General features: G+C 34.9%; 1 protein-coding gene across 14 annotated transcripts in view; it reads right to left on the bottom strand.

The window, feature by feature from the left end:
- The window catches only part of CSPP1 (centrosome and spindle pole associated protein 1), a 168,832-nt gene that overhangs the window by 32,786 nt on the left and 112,592 nt on the right, over nt 1-23,454 (bottom strand). For all 14 annotated transcript variants that reach the window (XM_032315801.1, XM_032315816.1, XM_032315813.1 and 11 more), the window contains 7 exons: nt 18,307-18,459; nt 15,352-15,464; nt 12,052-12,201; nt 11,511-11,657; nt 8,105-8,209; nt 6,082-6,148; nt 5,182-5,299 (listed from right to left, as the gene is read on the bottom strand). In XM_032315801.1, coding sequence (XP_032171692.1) covers nt 5,182-5,299; nt 6,082-6,148; nt 8,105-8,209; nt 11,511-11,657; nt 12,052-12,201; nt 15,352-15,464; nt 18,307-18,459 — 853 coding nt within the window. The remainder of the gene's footprint in view (nt 1-5,181; nt 5,300-6,081; nt 6,149-8,104; nt 8,210-11,510; nt 11,658-12,051; nt 12,202-15,351; nt 15,465-18,306; nt 18,460-23,454) is intronic.

Below are 23,454 nucleotides of genomic sequence, written 5' to 3'. Positions count from 1 at the left end.
GGGAAAGGAAATAGGCATTCAAGTCCAGGATGCACAGAGAACACCTCTCAAAATCAGGTTAATAGGTCAGCACCTTGACATATAATAGTGAAACTTGCTAATCTCAGACACAGGGAGAAATTCCTGAAAGCAGCTTAGTACAAGTGGTCCCTACAAGGATAGAAACATTAGACTGGCAGAAGACCTATCCACAGAGACCTGGCAGGCCAGAAAGGACTGGCATGATATATTCTGGGTGCTAAATGCGAAAAATATGCAGCCAAAAATACTTTATCCAGAAAGGCTCTCATTCAAAATTGAAGAAAGGATAAAAATGCTTCCAGGACAAACGGAAACTGTAAGAATTTGTGATCACTAAACCAGCCCTGGAAGAAATATTAAAAAGAAAGAAAGAAAGAGCCCAAAAGTAACATAGACCAGAAAGGAATTGAGACAATACATACAGAAACAGTGACTTTACAGGTAATATAATGGCACTAAGTTCATATCTTTCAATAGTTACTCTGAATGTAAATGGGCCAAATGCCCCCAAAAGACACAGGGTATCAAATTGAATAAAAAAGCAAGACCCATCCATACACTGTCTGCAAGAGACTCAGTTTGGACTGAAAGACAGCTCCAGATTGAAAGTGAGGGGGTGGAAAACCATTAATCATGTTAATGGACATCAAAAGAAAGCTGGGTTAACAATTTTTGTATCAGAAAAATTAGATTTTAAACCAAAGATTGTAATACGGGATGAGGAAGGATACTGTATCATAATTAAAGTGTATATCCAACAAGAAGATCTAATAGTTGTAAATACTTATGCCCTTAACATGGGAGCAGCCAAAAATACAAGCCAATTAATAACTAAATCAAAGAAGCACATCAATAATAGTAGGGGACTTTAACACCCCAGGAACTGAATTGGACAGATCTTCGAAGCAGAAGATCAACAGGGAAACAAGGGTTATTGAATGACACACTAGTCTGGATGGACTTCACAGTCCATCACAGTGCCTTTCTTCAGGGCACTCCATCCTAAAGCAACAGAATACACATTCTTCTCCAGTGCACATGGAACATCTCCAGAAAAGATCACATCCTGGGTCTCAAATCAGGTCTCAACTGGTACCAAAAGATGGGGATCATTCCCTATTTCTTTTCTTTTCTTTTTTTTTTTAAGATTTTATTTATTTGACAGAGAGAGAGGGATCAGGTAGGCAGAGCTGAAGGCAGAGAGAGAGGAGGGAAGCAGGCTCTCTGCAGAGCAGAGAGCTCAATGCAGGGTTTGATCCCAGGACCCTGAGATCATGACCTGAGCCGAAGGCAAAGGCTTAACCCACTGAGCCACCCAGGCGCCCCGCCCTGCATATTTTCAGACCACAATGTTTTGAAACTAGAACTCAACCACAAGAGGAAAGTTGGAAAGAACTCAAATACATGGAGGCTAAAGAGCATCATACTAACGAATGAATGAGTCAACCAGGAAATTAAAGAAGAATTTTTAAAATTCATGGAAACAAATGGAAATGAAAACACAGCTGTTCAAAACCTTTGGGCTGCAGCAAAGAGGGTCCTAAGAGGGAAGGATACAGCAGTATGAACCTTTGTCAAGAAATAAGAAAGGTTTCAAATACTCAACCTGACCTTCTATCTATAGGAGCTGGTAAAGGACAGCAAATACAGCCTAACCCCAGCTGGAGAAGAGAAATTTAATAAAAGATCAGAGCAGAAATCAATGAAATAGAAACCAAAAGAACAGTAGTACAAATCAACGAAACTAGGAGCTGGTTCTTTGAAAGAATTAATAAGACTGATAAACCCCTGGCCAGATTTATCAAAAAGAAATGAGAAAGGAATCAAATTAATAAAATCATGAGTGAAAGATGAGAAATCATGACCAACACCATAGAAATAGTTTTAAGAACATATTATGAGCAACTATATGCTAACAAATGAGGCAATCTGGAAGAAATAAATGCATTCCTAGGGACTTATAAACTACCAAAACTGAATCACGAAGAAAGAAAAAACCTGAACAGACCCATAACCAGCAAGGAAATTGAAGCAGTAATCAAAAATCTCCCAAGAAACAAGAGCCCAGGGCCAGATGACCTCCCAGGGGAATTCTATCAAATATTTAAGTAAGAATTAACACCTGTTCTTCTGAAGCTGTTTCAAAAAATAGAAATGGAAGGAAAACTTCCAAACCCTTTCTATGAAGCCTGCATTACCTTGATCCCAAAAGCAGACAAAGACCCTACCAAAAAGGAGAATTACAGACCAAGATCCCTGATGAACATGGATGCCAAAATTCTCACCAAGATACTAGCCAGTAGGATCCAAAGGTAAAACTGAAAGACCATAGCCAATAGACTCCAATAGTATATTAAAAGGATTATACACCACGACCAAGTGGGATTTATTCCTGGGCTGCAAGGGTGGTTCAACATCTGCAAATCAATCAATGTGACTGATACACTACATTAATAAAAGAAAGGACAAGAACCATATGATCCTCTTGATAGATGCAGAAAAAGCATTTGACAAAGTACAGCATCCTTCCTTGATTAAACTCTTCACAGTGCAGGGATAAAGGGAACATATCTCAACATCATAAAAGCCATATATGAAAAGCTCACAGTGAATATCATTCTCAGTGGGGAAAAACTGAGAGCTTTTCCTCTAAGGTCAGGAACACGGCAGGGATGTCTATCTACTGTGACTACTGTTGTTTAACACAGTACTAGAAGTCCTAGCCTCACCAGTCAGACAACAAAAAGAAATAAAAGGCATCCAAATTGGTAAAGAAGATACTCTATGTGGAAAACCCAAAGGATTCCATCCCAAAATTGCTAGAACTCATACAAGAATTCAGCAAAATGGCAGGCTATAATATCATACACAGAAATCAACTGCATCTCTATACACAAACAATGAGACAGAAGAAAAAGAAGTAGTCGATTCCATTTACAATTGCACCAAAACCCCTAAGATACCTAGGAATAAGTCTAACCCAAGAAGCAAAGGATCTATACTACAGAAACTACAGAACACTCATGAAAGAAACTGAGGCAGACATAAAGAAATGGGAAAATGTTCTATGCTCATGGACAGGGAGAACATATATTATTAAAATGTCTATGCTACCTCAAGCAATCTACACATTCAATGCAATCCCTACCAATATACAATCAACTATTTTCACAGAGCAGGAACAATAATCCTCAAATTTGTGTGGAACTAGAAAAGACACCAAATAGCCAAAGGAATATTGAAAAAGAAAACCAAAGCTGGTGGCATCACAATCCTGGACCTCAAGCTCTATTACAAAGTTCTAATCATCAAGAAAGTATGGTACTGGCACAACACAGACACACAGATCAATGGAACAGTACAGAGAACCCACAAATGGACCCTCAACACTCTGGTCAGCTAATCTTGAATAAGGCAGGAAAGAATATCCAATGGAAAAAAGACAGTCCAGTCTCTTCAACAACTGAAGAGTGCTGTGAAAATTGGACAGCCACATGCAAAATACTGAAAGTGGACCATATATCCTTACACCATACACAAAAATAGAATCAAAATGGATGAAAGACCTGAATGTGATACAGGAATCCTTCAAAATCCTAAACCCAGGCAGCCAATTCTGTAACCTCAGCCACAGCAACTTCTTACTAGACACTTCCCCAAAGGCAAGAGAAACAAAGGGAAAAATTAACTACTGGGACTTGATCAAGATCAAAAGCTTTTGCACAACAAAGGAAACAGCTGACAAAACCAAAGGACAACCAACAGAATGGGAGAAGATATTTCCAAATGTCTTATCAGATAAAGGGCTTGCATCACAAAATCTATAAAGAACTTATCAGACCGAACACCCAAAGAACAAATAATCTAATCAAGAAATGGGCAGAAGACATGAACAGCCATTTTTCCAAAGAAGACATACAAATGGCCAACAGATACATGAAAAAATGCTCCATATCACTCGGCATCAGGGAAATCCAAATCCAAACCACAATGAGATACCACCTCACATCAGTCAGAAGAGCTAAAATCAGCAATCAGAAAAAGACAGATGTTGCTGAGGATGTGGGAGAAAGGGGAACCCTCTTACACTGTTAGTGGGAATGCAAACTGGTGCAGCCACTCTGGAAAACAGTATGGAGCTTCCTCAAGAAGTTAAAAATAGAGCTATCCTACCACACAGCAATTACAGTACTAGAGATTTACCCCAAGGATACAAACGTAGTGATCCAAAGGGGCACCTGCACCCCAATGTCCATAGCAGCAATGTCTATAATGGCCAAACTATGGAAAGAGCCCAGATGACCACTGAGAGATGAATGGATAAAGAAGATGTGATATAAACATATAATGGAATACTACTCAACCATGAAATTGCCATTTGTAATGACAAGGATAGAACTGGAGTGAAATAAATCTAAGCTAAGTGAAATAAATCAATCAGAGAAAGACAACTGTCATATGATCTCAATCATATGCAGAATTTAAAAAACAAAACAGAAGATCTTACGGGAGGAGGGTAAAAAATAAAATAAGAAAAAATCAGAGAGAGACAGAAACCCTAAGAGACTCTTAATCATATGAAACAAACTGGGCATTGCTGGGGGGAGAGGGGTTGGGGGTTAGGGTAAACTGGTGATGGACGTTAAGGAGGGCAAGTGAAGTAATGAACATGGGTATTACATAAGACTGATGAAACACTGACCTCTACTTCTGAACCTAATAATACATTATATGATAATTAATTGAATTTACATGAAAAAAAAGTAAAAGCATATTGGTTAAAGAAAAAGCCACTTTGCCAAAAAAGGAAAAAAGAAAAAGAAAACCCTCACATGTTACAAACAAAAATAGACTTAATAAATCATATACTGTTTTAGATTGGTTGCACTGAGTCCCTCCACTAGGATATAATTATTTAGCTATATTTCTTTTCAGAGAAAAGGCTATTTCAGTATTACAATTTCACCAACAATCTGTTAAAAACTTTTCTTAAGGCATGCTACTTATCCATTCTAATATATGCGATTTTAAAATAAAGAAATAATCCTGGTCCAAAACTGTAGAATTACTGGATAGGTTCTGATTTATGTGTAACTCCTTTTCCTGAAGAAAAGAGCAACAAAACACAAGAAGAAACAAAAAACTCAAGTTGAAACTTGCCTTATATGAATTTCATCATCACTGTCAATGTGTAGCAACCGCCCTTGTAGACGCCGTTCTTCACTACGAAGCTGTTTTCTCATTTCTGATAACTCCATAATTACATTTTTTTTCTCCTCTGCAAATTCACATTAACAAGTAAAAATTAAAACAGGCATAATCACAGAAGATTAAACATTAAAACATAACCACACACAAAACTAAAATGCTTAGAGACAAAATTTTATGAAAGTCATTTTTAATGTTTTATAAATACAGATCATATTTATGAATACCCATAAGATACACTCATTTCTGAAAATACAGGAACTGCCAGACTTTAGAAATATCTTGGGCTGGGGAGAGAGCAACTATAAAGAAGCAGCACAACATAAGAGAGTTCCTTTGCGGTGATGCCGCAGTTCTTGTTCGGTTTGTTTGTTTTTTTTTTAAAGATTTTATTAGAGAAAGAGAGAGAGAGAATATAAGAAGAGGGGAGAGGCAGGGAGCCTGATATGGGGCTCAATCCCAGGACTGAGATCAGGATCGTGATCTGAGTCAAAGGCAGACACTTAATCACTGAGCCACCAGGCACCCCTGATGCCACAGTTCTATACCTTGATTGTGCAGCAGTTATACAAATTATACATAATACAAATGCACAGAACCACACACAAACACAAACACACACCAATTACTTTGTGTTAAAACTGTGAGACCCGATGGAGGTCTATAGAGCATACCAACCAAGCCAAGTTCCTGGTTACTGTTCTATATAAGATAGTACCACTGAGGGAAGCTGCAGGAAGGTACACAGGACTTCACTATGCTCTTCTGCAACATTCTGTGAGTCTTTAATTATTTCAATAAAAAGCTTAAAAGAGAAATATTACAGGTTACAGACTTAATAGTTAACTCTACCTTCTGCACGGAGCTGGTTTCTCCTGGCAGGTACCGGAGGAGACTGTGCCCTGGATATGGAACTTTCCTGTTTAACAATCATAACAAAGATACATTCAGTATGTCTTCCCTATTCAGAAGCTTGAAAAGAATAATTTTTTGAAGGAACTATATGTAAAAGGAACCAGATTTCCCCCTATCCAACCTATACACTTACCTAACATGTGTTTTCCTTTCCCGTCACAACGCAAGTGTCCTTGCTTCATCCAAATACAATCCTGCCACCTGTTCTCTGTATCTAGTAAGTGACTCCGACCTCCTCCAATCACTCTATTTTCTCAGCTTATGCTTAAAAGTCTCTTCCTTCTTGTGTGCCTGGGTGGCTCAGTTGGTTAAATGACTGCCTTTGGCTCAGGTCATGATCCTGGAATGCTGGGATAAAGCCCCACATCGGGCTCCCTGCTCCACAGGGAGTCTGCTCTGACCCTCCACTTCTTATGTTCTCTCTCTCTCTCTCTTTTTCTCTTTCAAATAAATAAAATCTTAAAAAAAAAAATTCCTTAAAAAAAAAAAAAATTCTTACCTCCTCCTTCATCATCATCTACTATCCCTTCTCTACTTCCCTCCACAGCCATCCTTTCAAGAATAGATGCAACACGGTGTCTACTTTCTCATGCCCATTCACTTCTCACCACACAGCTACTACCTTTGCTATTACCCTATCACTCCACTAACACAGCTCTTACCAAAGTCACCAGGTGATCCCCAAATAACACATTCAATGGGCATTTTACACCTTTATTTTACTGGGCCAGTAGCAACTGATATTGCCATTCTCTGTCACGTTCTCTATTTCCTTTCTCTGCTTCTTAAATTTTTAATTCCCTGGTATTCCAATCTCAGCTCTTTTTACTTCCCCCAAATTCATCCGAGACAACTGTACTAATATGACAAGGAAATATGTTAGTGGCTTCCAAATCTGCAAAACCAGTCGAGAGCTCCTTCCTTAGCCACAAACTGTATCTTCAACCACCCACTCTATATAAATCTAACAAGAAACTTGAAAGTTGTCACTGACACTTACCCCCACAAACATAGTCTGTAAATGCCAGTACTTGTGTCTCTTAAATATGTCTTAAAATTTTCACCCAATCTCAGTTCTTAGTGCCACTGGCTTTGAGTCCTAAAAGTCTTACAACTGGACTCCTGCAAAACCACTGTAACTTCTCCCCATGTTTACGGTCTTACCCAACCTCTAAAATACATCTTAACACCAGTGCCTGAGAGAACGTTATATAAAACAAATATGGCCATTCTCCAACTTATGACATGTCATTCTCCTACTTAAAGTATTACAAAGCATCCCCATTCATTATCTACCACACACCTTTTAAATCAGAATCTCAGAGGGTGGGATTCAGGACAATGTTCTAACATTTGCTTTGTCTATTCTGGTAATTAGTCCATTTGGTATTCACTCATTTATGGGAATAAAGCCAAACTCCCTACAACATCCTACTTATGGCTTGACGTCTAACTCTGTTGACGCCCTGGTCAGGCCTTCTGAGGCCAGCCCAAACCATGGTGTATTCTTCTCCATGTGTGTCATATGGTTTACACGTCCATGATTTTGATTCCTCCTCATTATGGCAACTTCCTACTCATTCTTCAAGAGTCAACTCAAGGATCAACTCTTCTGGAGCATTCTCCTAGCTCTCTTTTGATCACAGCTCAGTCGAAAGTTTAAGGGACTTCATTAGCATAACTACAGCTAGCCAGATAATATATTACCAAAGAAAAGGCCTTGAGAGGGTTGGACAAAAACCATTTGCTAAATTATACTCTGTCAAAAGAATTTAAACTTTATGACACCAAGCATTATCAGTTACAGCTGATGCAACAAATAAATGCAACACTGTCTATATTTCAGAATTGAAAAACTATAACATAGCTAAATATGATGAATAAAAAAAAAATCTCATTCAATTCCCCTCATCGGAAATAACTTAGCTAAGATTAACAAATCAAAAGAAAAAATATATACCTGAATAAAGGAACTTATAATGCTGTCAACTGAAGGAGGTCTTTGAAGTCTGCTTGCAATTTTGTTCTGAAGAGCAGGAACTACAGGAGAAGGCTGTCTCAAGCGCTGGAGGAAAAAAATTATACATATATATATGTACATACATATATATGTGTGTATATGTATATACACACACGCATATATAAACAAATATGTATATATATACACACACACCAACATAAGTATGCATATACACACACACACATACATGTATGTATACATATATATGTGTCTGTGTACACAAACACTCCTAATAGTTAATAACACCATTTAGGGAGTTCAGAATGCTATTGCTTTTATTTAATAAAATATTTTTTACCAAAACAAAGTCAGAAATTCAATTATGTAAGATCGAAAACATCAGTTATGATAAACATAAATTGATTTAGATTTTAAAACAAAAGGACTCTCAGATGAGAACAAAAAAATTCAACAAACATAAGTAAAGCAACAGCATACCAAGTATTAGGAAAACAACAAAAACAAAAAATAGAACTAAGAAAAACACTTGTCTTAATAATAAAAAGAAACAGGACAATACAAAACACAAAAACTATTTTCTGGAAAATAATATAAATCAACCTATAAAACCTAGATCCCTTGTCACCAAGAGCATCACAATGAGGGAATTTTCCAGATCACAACAGCATTCTATGTCTCCATAAGAAATAAAAGAGGGTTTCAGTTTACGGCATAATCAAGTTAACAGCTCCCAACTTCACATAAAATCAAAATGCAGAGAACATAAAACTTCCCAACAAAATCCAATAATAATTATCTGGTTAAAAAACAACAAAACAAAACAAAAAACACCCAGACCAGACTATATGTATGGATGTTGAACTGTTCATTTTGCATGGTACAAAATCAAATATCACTTTCACTGGTGACTTTGACAAAGTTAGAAGTAGATTTTCTTTTTTCTTAAGACCACTAGATGCCCACAAGCACAATTATAAAAACAAAAGAAACCTTCTAAAAGACCACAGAGGATGAAGCAAACAAAGCATGCTCCACATAGTGAGAAAACAAATAACCATCAAGGAAGCATAAAAGAACAAAAAAAGTAAGAAATTCAATTAATATGATCAATATATTGGGTATGATAAAAACAGATGGATTGATGGATTTAGGTATCACTGCTCAAAAGATAATTCTCTGATTAGGATAAAAAACTGAATTTAAAAAAAAACACATAAAACCAAATTTAACAAACAAAATATACAAGCTAAATAAAAAGTAAATGGTGACACAAAGGTAAAAACTAAGAAAATGGACAAAAATATATCAGGCATAAATGAATAAAAGAAAAATTACAGTTAGTAATGATAACTTCATAACTGAGCACAAAATACATTAAAGGGAATAAAACTGGTTTAAAATTATGGTACTTCACAACTGAAATAGAACATTCATAAAACTGTATTTTCCTAAGGAAAGCATTTTCTCTTAAACATAATAAGAAATTGGCAGGAACATAACTGGAAAACTAACAATTATCTTTTATTTGTAAATAATTTTACAAGAAAATATTCTCTGTGTTTTCCATTCTACTTTGCTATAAGCCTAACATGGCTCTAAAAAATATAAATGCTATTAATTTAAAAAATGAATGCATGATATTTCAATAATGTTTTAAAAGGTAGAATAAATATATATCCAACTTTAAGAATAAATGGTATTGCCTAACATTACTAGAACACTGAAAATAAATAAAACAAACAAAAAACACAGGTGTTACTTATAAATTTTCTCTCAAATAATGTTTCAGCAGATTCTAACAGCAAACACTTACTTCTATCACCATAAAATCCTGAGGTGAGAAATCAGTTAGTGTATCTGAACCCATCAAAAATGGCTCACGTTGTCTGTAGTATACCAAACTACATCATAAGTACACTAGATGAGCCCACTGGTTAAAAGTAGTCTTTTTGTGAATGCTGCTTAGAAGAAATAATGTCCGTATAAATCTAAATTTTTGAAAACCATTTTCTTTTTTTTTTTTAAATATATACAATGATATGGCCTTTATTAAAAGCAACAATAAAACAGTTTATTGTTAAACAGCAACATGTTTTAGGCACTACTGGATGAAACTTAATAATGATAATAATGGCTAGTTTTTTCTTGTTTTAAGATTTTATTCATTCATTTGATAGACAGAAATCACAAGTAGGCAGAGAGGTAGGCAGAGAGTGGGGAGAAGCAGGCTCTCCACTGAGCAGAGAGCCCGATGCGGGGCTCGATCCCAGGACCCTGGGATTATGACCTGAGCCAAAGGCAGAGGCTTTAACCCACTGAGCTACCCAGGTGCCCTAAAGGTTTTTTTTGTTTTTTTTTAAAGATTTTATTTTTCATTTTTTTTTAATTTTTTTATTTTTTATAAACATATATTTTTATCCCCAGGGGTACAGGTCTGTGAATCACCAGGTTTACACACTTCACAGCACTCACCAAAGCACATACCCTCCCCAATGTCCATAATCCCACCCCCTTCTCCTAACCCCCCTCCCCCCAGCAACCCTCAGTTTGTAATTAAATTGGGCTAAACCTACAGCACATACAGAGTTTTTCAAGATGTGGTCCACAGGCCAACTACATCTGAACCCCCAAGAATGCCTGTAAAATGCAGATTCCTGGACTACCCTCAGATTTATTAAAATCAGACACTTCCTATGTAAGACCTCAAGATACATTTTTAACAAATCCCCAGGGATACTTATGCATATAAAATTTTTTGAAATACATCTTTGAAAAATGACCAAGGGTGTAAACTGGAGCTTCATAGGGGCCAAGTATCTTCCTAGAGAGAAAACCTCTGATAACTTTGATTGACCACACATGTAATGGTGAATATCAACCAGTCTCAGATACTGACTTCAAACCAGTCCACTGTGACCCAGCAGTTTCTTTTTAAATTTCCAATCCATCAAGGATAAAAGTGTAAAACAGTAAAAATGAAATACCAAATACATTAAAAAATTTTAAAAAGACATTACACAATTCAAGTCCAACTTTCTTAGAGATCCAACAGACATAAAATTACTTTGACAAATTGCTACAAAACTTTCCAGACACTTTCCATTTCTGCACTTAACTCTTCTCACGAATAGCTGGCTGGGTGCTACTCCATAGACCATGGGAACAAGACTGACTAAGGTAAATAAACCCCTTATATTCACTGGGGGACAAAGAGCAGCAAAGCAATGACATGACCTATATAGGAAGTTCAGTGCGCTGTACTCAGATGAAGTAGCATGATGGAAGGGAGGGAAAAAAAGCATCTCCTCCACTCTCCCTTTTGCTAAGGCCATAGTGAAAGTGGTTTAAACTACAGGTTTAATTGACATTTTTGTCTGAAACTTACCTTTGTTTCTTCCTCGATTATATTTTCTCTTGCATAGTAGTGTTGAAGCTGCAGATTATGTTTTTCTTCCTCTTCTTTCTTCTTCCTTTCTGCTTCTTTTCGTCTTTCTTCAGCTAACCGAATAAGCTCTTCATTTTTTAGCCTTTGCTTTAAAGAGAAAAATACAACACTCCAAACATACATCCTGTAGTCCATTCAAATACCTGTTGCCTTATTTGTTTGAAATAAAGAGATAAAATTGAAGATACAGATGATATAGTGTTTTTTAACAAAAAGAAGATGTCTATTTAACAATAAAGTTTTAGGCATCTTTTATAACATCCTGGTCAGCCTAAACTAATTTTTGGCTTAAAAAAATCATCACTTATCTCTTTTCTTAACTTAGTTTTTACTTCAATACAATAGTATCCAATAAATGGATACTGATCTGAAATTTTCTAAATGTACTCTAGGATTGTTCTTCTCTGTAATACCTTTCCAAGACAAAATAAAAATTTCACTGTCAGGGTAAGTAGAAAAACAATGTAGGAAAAAAATGCACCTCTTCCTCTTTCTCCCTTTTTTTTTCCTGTTCCTCTTCATACTCTTGCTGAATTCGCGCTCTCTGTTCTGCAAGCCGTTTTTCTTCTTTTTCTTCTGCAATTCTCAGTCTCTCTCGCTCTGCTTCCTCTCTTTGTTTCTTTTCCTCAATCTAATAAAGAATTAAACCTAGTTACTACTTTGGGAAACTAATGAAAGTTAGAATACCATGTAATATTTTGTAGTATCCTATGAATTCAGCATTCATACCCTATTTTTAAGTTCCTAAATTTTTCAGTTTCCTATATTTATTAGGGAGGCTACATTATGTAATGTTGAGTTATGAGTAAAATTCCAACTCCACCAAATACTTAACTCACTGAGTGACTTTAAGGAGACATTCTTACTCAGCTTTGTCATCTGGTAAAAAGAGTTATTAATGTCTATATCTCTAAGGACTGCTTTATGATCTATACAACAAAACCTCATATTTAATACTCAGTTCCCTCTTCTTACTACACACACACACACTCACAATTACAAAGTCACTTCTCCATTACCGGTCACAATCATAAATGGATCACACACCCAAGAAATCCACAGAAATGCCATTCCAACAAAAATGCTACACAGCAGGGGCGCCTGGATGGCTCAGTGGGTTAAAGCTTCTGCTTTCAGCTCAGGTCATGATACCAGTGTTCTGGGATCGAGCCCCAAATGGGGCTCTCTGCTCAGCAGGAAGCCTGCTTCCCCTCCTCTCTCTGCCCACCTCTCAGCCTACTTGTGATCTCTGTCTGTCAAATAAATAAATAAAATCTCTTTTAAAAAAAATGCTACACAGCAGTTCAACAGAAAGAGGAAATCTATCATCTAAGTCAGCTGTTTTCAAGCTGTATAATACAAAGGTACATCAAGGGTCCTGCATCTATTTTACCAAATTTTATCCTACAGCTGAAAAGATTAAAGTTAATTATGTCTAAAGCTTTAATTTAAAATGGTACATGACTTATCAAATTTTAACCACATAAGGACTTCTGCCGCATTAACTTTAACACTATAACTTTTTTATGCATACACGGAGCTAAGGCTTCCATCTTGGTACACAGATTTGAACATTTTATAACATTTCTTTTGACATTTAAGTTTGGGGATACTTCCTGTCTGACACTTCAGTGTTGATAGTAATAATAAATACCATTTAGATATTTTAAATTTTCTTCGAGTTTTGTGTTAGATTTTGCTCGTGAGGGAAAGTTTTAAGGGGCTGCCAAAAGAAAAATATGTAAGCCACCATTCAAGAGCAATCCATTCACAGGTGCACTGAGGATTTATAGGCTGGGAGAACTGAAGGTTAAACTTAAGTCTAAAACTGACATAGTCAAACCTTCCACTACTACTACTTTTTTCCAGAGAGAAAGACTCTTAGAGCCCTCTAAAAATTTAAGTGTGTATGATACAGGTATGATACTTAAAGTCAGGAGACCTGGATTCAAGCACTGGCCTCACAATTTGCTGGCTCTGCCACCACAGGTAAGCATCCTAGCCTGGATTTTAGTTGCATGTCATAAACCAGAAATAATAATACATTCTTCGGCGAGCCTGAAGATTAATGAGATATTATATGCAAAAGTACCTTCTAAATAATAAAAGGCTATATAATTTCAAGATTGTTTTTCCCCCTTAATTCTACCCTAAACCATGCTAACACTTGTTAAGTATAATAGCAGTTACATAATTTTGACTTGCTGTCATTATGGGCAGTATAGCACAGGGCATTTCAAGTTCAATAGGTGACTCTCTGACCCTCAATCAGCAGTTATATGAGTGGCCAATACTGTAGGACTTCTTTTTTTTTTCTTCTTTAAGATTTTTTTTTTTATTTATTTGATAGAGAGAGATCACAAGTAGGCAGAGAAGCAGGCAGAGAGAGAGAGAGGGGGAAGCAGGCTTCCTGCTCAGCCCGATGCGGGGTTAGATCCTAGGACCTTAAGATCATGACCTGAGCTGAAGGCACCCCTGAGCCACCCAGGGGTGACCTGAGCCACCCAGGCGCCCCCTGTAGGGACTTCTGACGCCACTCTCTTGCATTCAATATCTCTATCTATTCTGCTGATCCTTACAAAGGTCTTTCTATCCATTTCCATTGTTGCAACTCTAGTAAAATACCCCTGCTTCCAATTTTTTAAATCCCTCAAAAATACATCTTAAACACTAGTGCCAGATCAGTCACCCCATACCCATTACATCACTGCCTTATTGAAGAGTCCACAATAATTAGGATTAGAAAGTTGATATAATTAAGTAGAACTTTTTAAGGAGAATTTAAGATGTTGGGATTAGACTGGATAGCCTTTGATATTGGACTAAGGAATTTGGATATTTTCTGTAGAAAAGAAAAGTTACTACCAGTTTTTGAGATAACATGAGAAATCATATCAAAAGGAGACCACCCAGACATAGGATGAATCTGATAATGGGATGTTAAGGGGCATGGAGGTGAGAAGAAAATTAGGAGTCCTTCTCTTTCACCTCAGGCTCCACCCCTAGTATTCAGCACAAAAGTAGACACAGTATGAGTATTCAATCATTCTGTTTGTTTAATAAACCCTGGATACTCAAGTGTCTTCCTTTGGGCATTTCCACCATTTTTAAAATGCTATTTGCTTACATACATAAATGAGGCAAATAATGGCAAAATGTGATTACTTCTGATTTTTAATAATTTACAAACTCTAGTGAGTCAAGAATAAATCATTTGGAAAAAAACCCTGATTTTCTACTAACCCATTAAGCATCTAGACATATTCATTCTATGCCTAATAAGTGAATATTTTATTTCATTCAGTTTTAGAAATGTCAGAATTCTTTAACAATTAATGATTTAATAAAGTTTAGAAAGGAGTAAGACAACTGGCCTGCCTAATATGTCTCTATACTCCTTTTTCAGATATAAATGAAGTAATATCATTTTAATACTACCTATATCTGATGTAAATTAAATTATCTTAAATAACTGTGGAGATATTTTAGAATTTATTCTTTATCCTGTGAATAAAATCTTTGCAAGTTTAGTTTATTAAATCCTAACAAAACGTGGCACCTGGGTGGCTCACTGGGTTAAGCCTCTGCCCTCAGCTCAGGTCATGATCTCAGGGTTCTGGGATGGAGTCCTGCATTGGGCGCTCTGCTCAGCAGGGAGCCTGCTTCCCCCACTCTCTCTGCCCTTCTCTCTGCCTACTTGTGATCTATGAAACAAATAAATAAAATCTTAAAAAAAAATTTTTACTAAAACTTTGAAACCATGATAAAATAAGCACTTCACCTGAAAACGAAGAAAATTCTTGTATAATTCTTGCTGTTTAATCTGAAGTTCAGTTGGAGGCTCACAAAATATATTTCCCCGAGCAAAAGGAGAGCTCTGTGTTTGCATATAACCTTGAAAGAGAAATTTTGCAAAAAACATACCATTACTCAATGGTTAGAAAATATAAAGGTTAAAAAATAAACTTTGCTACTAATTCCATATTGTGAATATATGTGCTAACTACGGAAGTCGAGAGGTCAAAAATCAGAAGAGTAAGGCTGAGATTAGAATCTGAAGACCAGCTGAAAACTAATGAGAGAAAGAAAAATGGTGAAACAAAAATAGAGTTGAAAAATCTACTATGTCTATACCTGAAAGATACCAAGGAAACAAAGATAATAGCCTAAACAACTTTAACTACAGCAAAGACTTTAAAGTAAATTTGTATAAGAAAAAAGTACATTTAAATTCTTATGTAAATACCCTCTTCTTAAGAATATTCTTAATTATATATTAAAATGTAGTACATATACATATATTTTAAAATTTTGTCTTCTAAGACAAATCAGTAATTCCAAGTCTTTCCATCTATGGTCCACAATAGTTAAAAAGCCAGCTCTGAAAACATTTTTTACAAACTAGAATGATTCTTTTATCACTGCAATAATTTTTTAAAAAATTTCAAAGTAATGGTATATAACATGAACAATAAAAATATGCTATATATTCCTATAAATAGGATAATACTCTGGGGAAGGATTAAATGATTTCATAAAGACAACCTGAAAAATAATGATACCCCAGGAATCTTTCTTCAAATGCAGGGAAGCCTCACATAACTTTTTATATTATTTTTTAGTTACTGACTTAGTCTTTATACCATCAATCTAAAGCATTTCTTTCTCTCACTCATGCTTTGCAGTTTAGCTGCCATTTAGGCCTCTTTTTCCTTTGTGCTTAAGTTTACTAATGCTTACTTGAATAAATCAGCAGAAAGTCAACTCAATACTTAAAACATTATAATGAAAAGGTGGATTAGCAAAACAAAATTAAGTTTTCAAAAATAAGCAGTTTTTAAAAAATAAATACATGACTAAAATAAAATCATAGAGAAACACATGCTCTAACCCAATATATATAGGCATCATAATAAGCAAACACTAAGTCATATTAGTATGGGCTTCATAAATATGGTTCTGCATCCTAGAACCATAAAGTAAAAGAAAAAAATGAACTTGAGGAAAGGCCTCAAACAGGACTAATGAAGAGAAAACATAAACACACATTATAACATTCAATTTTAAGATATATTCAAGTTCCCTAAGGCCTTTAAAATATTAAATGCCACATGTGTATGTGTATGTGTAAACACACCAAAACCCTGGCATTGTTCAGAAAGGCAATAGGCAGTTAATTCTGCTGTGATATTTAATCATTCAGCTTGCGTGTTTTCTTGGGAAAAGGTCACAGAAATTTGATTTTTTCCAGTGTTTTTGTTTGATAAGCAAAGTTAAGTTTCTGCTTGATAAGCAGAGCTAGATGCCTAAATCATTATTAACATGATAGAGAAAGTTCTGGGTGAAGACACAACTACAAACACCAGGTGTGGAAGGAAGGCTAGAGAAAGAGTATGTAGAACTGGGATCTCAATACAGACTAGTAGAAGAAAGAAGTAAAGAGAAAAATAATGATGTATCCAAAGAAATAAAAATTCCCTTCAATAAAATGAAAGGTGTTTTTACTGCACAATGAATTAATACAAAGAGTGGAAGCCAAATTAATAATTACATAAAAATTTAAAAATTCAATTTTAGTGCTCCAAAAATGAAGATTCAATCCACTAGGTAAAAATCTATTGTGGACTAAAGTAAGAAAGCACTTTCTCATAATTAGAGATCCAACAGTGGTACAAGCTGCCCATGGAAACCACAAGTAGCACATCTCCTAAAATGTTCAAAAAGAGCACAGAGATTAGTGCTACCATCAAAGATGAAAGGCTGGTGATTCTAATCATATCTGCCTATTAAATGTGTCTGTTTGGACAGGCAGTCATGGGTTAAAAATTTTTTTTTAAAAAAATTGAAGATTAAATGATCAGTCAGGGATATTTTAGGACTTTCTAATGTAAAGCTCTTTACTAGTCTAAAATCAAAACTTTAGTGGAAGTACAAAAATAGAATTTGTAGTAAATAAACGATTACTTTTACAGGCATCAAAATATAGTGCAAGGTGATAGATATATCTTTTAAATTTCCTTTGATTTTAAAATATGTAACATATTTTCATATAAACTTGATAAAGAAAGATGACAAGTTTCCCTGTCAAGTCATAAAGAAAGCTACTGAATAATTTCCTACTTATAGAACCTTTAATTCAAGGATGTTGTTCCATAAAAAATCAAAAATATTGCTTAAGAAAGGGAGATGTGACCAGATACAGAATTAAACTTTTAAAAAAATTAAACTTCATTTCTTTGTCCTTTGTGGTTTCACAAGGGGAGGCAAATGATTACAAAATAAGTAAAAAATAAAATTAACAACTAAAATAAAAATAATAAAAATAAGCAATTTATTTGTACAATATATCATATCAAATCTGATGCATTTTCATTAATTCAAATAGTTATGGGTATAAGAAGCAAGAGAGATTATTTGTCTGTATATGTGTGAAGAGACTATTTGATTTTAAGAAAGTCTTCCCACCAGCAAAATAAAATTTTAACAGCAGCTAAAGTATCCATAAGTTATAAGGCTGAGAAGAAATACACAGTATTAAGAAGCAAAGTATATTTCCCTATTCACATTTGTCAAAATATTTAAGAAAAGGTATTATGAATATCGTATAATGCTTCCTGACTCAGTGTAACCAAGTTTTCAAAATCACAATATGACCTTTGTCAGGCAAGAGAAGAGAAATGTTATGGAACAACTTTAGAAATGTCAACAAACAAAAAAATAGAATGTGATTAAAAACCTGAGTTTTTATTTGTAGAATCTTCTAGGTTCTCAGCATTTGAGGTGGCTAAATTTTGGTCTAGAGATACAACAGCCCTTTTATCTTCATATGTTCTTGCATCTGGGTTATGGTAGGCATCTATATTTTGTCTGTGCATCCTATTCAAATCAGCTGAGAGGGAAAAATAAGCCATTTATTTCAACACATACACTTTTGTAATTAGTATGCTTAATACATTTTCTAAAAGTAGAGAATCAGAGAGAAAAAAAGACAGAGTTGGAATAAATCAATGGTGTCTTGGAGCCCTGAAAATAGAAACAGAATTATTAAAACTTCTAAGATTTTCAAAAAATAACTTATAAAACAAACTCAAAATCAGTAGAGAGCTTAAGGATGTCAGTAGATCTTTGACAACTCATAAAAACTATATTCATATCTATGTTACTTAAGAAGTTGGCATCTCTTTAATACAGAACAGCAACAATTCAAAACAAGTCATAGTGACATTTCTTCAACCACGTTAGTATTTCTAATGAAAAAATATAATCATGTACCACAGAGTTTTAAAGTATATCCATAAACTCTTTTGATGGTCTTCCCTTAAAAGATGGAGTTCAATTCCCCTCCCTTTAAGCATAAGCCAGAGTTAGTAACTCACTTCTTATGAATAAAATATTGCAGGATGATGGCATATGACTTCCAAGACTACTTCATAAAAGACATTATGGTTTCCATTTTGCTTGATCTACTGGATCACTTACTCTGAAGAAAGCCAGCTACTCTATCATAATGGCACTGATGGAACCCTATGGAAAGGCCCCTATGACAAGGAACAGAGGCTTCTGAGCCATGTGAGGGAGCCATATTGAAAACAGATTCTCCAGTCCCAGTCAAGCCTTCATATGACTATAGCCCTAGGAGCTATTTTGGACCCCAAACTCATGAAAGATCCTGAGATAGAAATACCCAGCTAACCCATTCAAAAACTGACTTACAGAACCCCAAGATAATGTCTGTTACATTAAAGCATTACACATTGCATAATTTGTCACAAAGCAGTAGATACCACACACAGATCACAAAAATCTGAGCACAAAGAATCAGGTAAAACAACAAGTCAATCTTAAAAACAAGCTGTAACAAAATAAAAAATAGTTCTTCTCCACAAAACAACTGGGATAATAGGGACTAACTGAAGTCACAGAGAAACTGATTGCAAAAAGAACTACCAAGAATTGGTAAGGCAAAAGTAGCTAGGTGCTCCTGCAATCATCACCAAATCCCGGGATCTATCCCATCACTAAATCCTGGATATGGAAGGTAAATGAAAACAGAAGGATGATGATAAAGTTGAGGTCATGAACTAACAGCTGTGGTCCTTAAAGTCACCAAATTACATAAAAAAACTCAAATAGGAGATCACTATCTCATCATCCAATATTCACTAGAACAGCATAAGAGCACTCCATATAAATGAGAAGTCACTATAAATAACAATACATACAGTATTCTTCCATTTTCTATTAGAAGAGTATGGTATATCAAGTAAGATGATAACCTGAGCTCTGTTACCAAATTAATGAATGTTCAGGGAATGCAATCTCATTTTGATATTCACTTAGACAAACCATAAATTAAGAGATAAATGTTCTATAAGTAAACAAACAAATGAACATGTGTTACTTCACTGTTGTGATTATACACAGTCCTCTCAATGTCAATAAGTGAATGTATTTATGTAAAAAGAAGGTGATGTCAGCAGAGTGTATAATTAGTTAAGACCATCAGATTAAACAATCACAACAACTCCATATTGCTATTTATTGGAAAACACTATCAATCAAGTAGTCACTCCTTATCTGTCTTTCCTGAGGTGGTTTGAATAATGAAAGGTTTAAAATCAGCTAAAAATCAAAATTAAAAAAAGGGCTTTGGTGAAGAGTATAATTTGCCAACTGCAAAGATGCCACTGAAAAATGGCCTTTATTTAAAATGTATACCATATCATTTAATATAAAACTACCAGCATTGCAGAATAATTCTACAAAGAAAAGAATAACAAAAGAAAATATTATAGATTAACAAATGGGAAAATAGTCCTACTCTCTGAACAATTTATCAGACCAGGACTAAATCATGTGATAGCTACAGTAAACAATATTTGAAACTTTTTCACTCCTTATTTAATTATCTTTTTTTATAAGCCTAAATACTTTGAAATTAAAATTTTATTTTTTTAAGATTTACTTATTTACTTTAGAGAGACAGACAGCAAGCATGCACATGCATGACCTGGGAGAGGAGCAGAGGGAGAGAGAGGAGAGGAGGAGACTCCTATCTGAGCACAGAGCCCACCAGGGTGTTTGATCCCATGACCCTGATACCATGATGGTGCTCAATCCCATGATACTGATATCATGATCTAAGCCAAAATCAAGACTCAATCAACTGACTAGCCACCCAGGCGCCCCACCAAATTAATTTTGTGAGTTAGCTGTTGGTTGATGGAAAATACCAAAACATTTTAAGAAAATGTCTGAAAATATTTCCATAGACCCAAGATTATTCAGCAATCATGACTAATTATACAAACTCTTCTACAAGTCAATTCAGAGAGCTAAAGAAAATTTCCAACCCTAATTTGACTAATAACACATATTTCAAAATTAACTTACAATATACACACTTAAGATCACAGTCTCTAAGGCAAATGAAAATCTAACTGGTGACTTATAAAATAAATCTCATGAACTTAAAAATATTAAAATAACAAAAATTATATTCTCTGAACAAGAGAACATATACTAGAAGTGATCAGAAGAAAGTTACCTGGAAAATACCCAAATATATGGAAATTTTAAAAACTCAGGTCTAAATAATAGGTCAAAGGAAAATCACAAAATTAGAAAAGTTAACTGAATGAAAATGAAAATAACACATATCAAAATGTGTGCTACAGTTACAGCTATACTCAAAAAAAATTTATAACATTTTTATTTATTTATTTAAAAAAATTTTTTTAAAAAGGAAGAAAAAGAAAATTCCCTGCCCAGATGGCTTCACTTGTAAATTCTAGCAAAAAAACAGGAAACTTTTCCCTACTCATGTTGATCAAAGAGCAGCTCAACATTTAAAAAATTACTCAATGTGGGGCACCTGGGTGGCTCAGTTGGATAAGCATCTGCCTTAGGCTCAGGTCACGATCCCAGAGTCCTGGGATCGAGCCCATTTCAGGCTCCCTGCTCACCAGAGAGTCTGAGCTTCTCCCACTCCGGCGGCCTGCTGCCCTGCCTACTTGTGCTATCTCTCTGTCAAATAAAAAATTTAAAAAATCTTTAAAAAAATTAGCAATGTAACTCACCATGTATCAATAAAGAAAGATGTAATTATCACTTCAAAAGATATAGAAAAGCACTTGACAAAATTCAACATATATTCATGTGAAAAGTATGAGGAGGAATAGAAGATAATGTCCTAGACCTGATTAAAGAAAAAAATCTACGAAAAAACCTATAGCCAACATTATACCGACTGGTGAAAAGACTGAATACTTTCCACCTAAAATCAGATAAGACAAGGCTATCTGTTCTCATGATTTCTAAGCATTGTACTGGAGTTCCGAACAAGTGTAAAACATAAGCAAAATAACTAAAAGGTACGGAAAGGAAGGCAATGGAAAGGAAGAAGTGAAACTGTTTGCAAATAACATGATTGCCTACATTAAAAAATCCCAAAAAACCTACAAAAAAAAACCCTACTAAAACTAATGCATTAAGAACACAGAAAAATCAACTGTATACACGAGCAATGAAAAAATGACTACTGATAATTTTAAATGTATTATTTAACATTTAAAATAGCATTAAAATACATGAAATACTTATGGATACAATTAACAAAATATATTACAATACCTGAAAACTACAGAATACTGCTAAAAGATGTTAACTAAGAGTCAATAAGCAGATAAATATTCCACATTCATGGATCAAAAGACTCAATATAGTTAAGATGCTGGCTGTCCCAAATTGATCTTTTTGTAAATGAAATCTCAATGAAAATCCTACCACACTTTTTTATTGAGGTTGGCAAACTGATAGTAAAATTTCAATGAAAATGGAAGGGAGGGAAGTCAAGTAGACAAAACAATCTTGAGAAAGAAGAACAAAGTTGGGAGACTCACACTTCTCAATTTCAAAACTTACTACAAAGCTATAGTAATCAAGAGAGTATGATATGGGCATAAGGATAGACATCTAGATCAATGGAACAGAACATTAAAGGGTCCATAAATAATTTTGTGGTCAACTGATTTTCAACAAGCACATCAAGGCAATTCAATGTACAAAATGTTCTAAAATTGACTTTGTGATTGTAGCACAGCTCTGTGAATATACTAAAAACTGCTGAACTGTATATTTTATTTTCTTTAAATATTTTATTTATTTATTTGTCAGAGAGGGAGAGCAGCAGGCAGAGGGAAAAGCAGGCTCCCTCTAAGCAAGAGGCCCAATGTGGGACTTGATCTCAGGACCCCGGATTATGACCCAGGCCAAAGAAAAATGCTCAGCCAACTGAGCCACCCAGGCATTGTATGTTTTAAAGGGATAAACATTTCATGGGAAATGAGAGCTCATTAAATTAAAATTTTAATTTCTCATTTAGAACACTATGCTAGATTACTGAAGATGTTAACATTATGGGAAGCTAGGTGAAGGGTACACTCTATATCTTTGTAACTCTTCTCTAAGTCTTGAATTATTTCAAAATAAAAACTTTTTTTTGTTTGCTTTTTTTAAAACCACAATGAGATGTCCTACCTACTTAATAGAAAGGCTAAATACAAGGGCTGATGAGAATGTAATGCAACCAGAAATCTTGTGCTTTGCTGGTAAGAATGCAAAATGGCACAACCACTTTGGAAAATGATCTAGCAGTTTCTTACAAAGTTAAATATACACTTACTTAATGGAATTCCCAGGAATTCCATTCCTATGCATCTAGCCAGGAAAGATGAAAATTTATGTGCACAAGACCTGAAGGTAAATGTTTATGACAGCTTTACTTATAACAGCCTGAACTGTGAACAAGCCAAATACCCATCAACTGGTAAAAGGATACACAATCACGGTACCTCCACGTGGTAGAGTTCTATTTAGTAATAAA

Source organism: Mustela erminea, chromosome 16 (genome assembly GCF_009829155.1).
Source record: "Mustela erminea isolate mMusErm1 chromosome 16, mMusErm1.Pri, whole genome shotgun sequence".
Classification (NCBI taxonomy): domain Eukaryota; kingdom Metazoa; phylum Chordata; class Mammalia; order Carnivora; family Mustelidae; genus Mustela; species Mustela erminea.
This window is presented reverse-complemented; position numbering and strand designations above follow the sequence as displayed.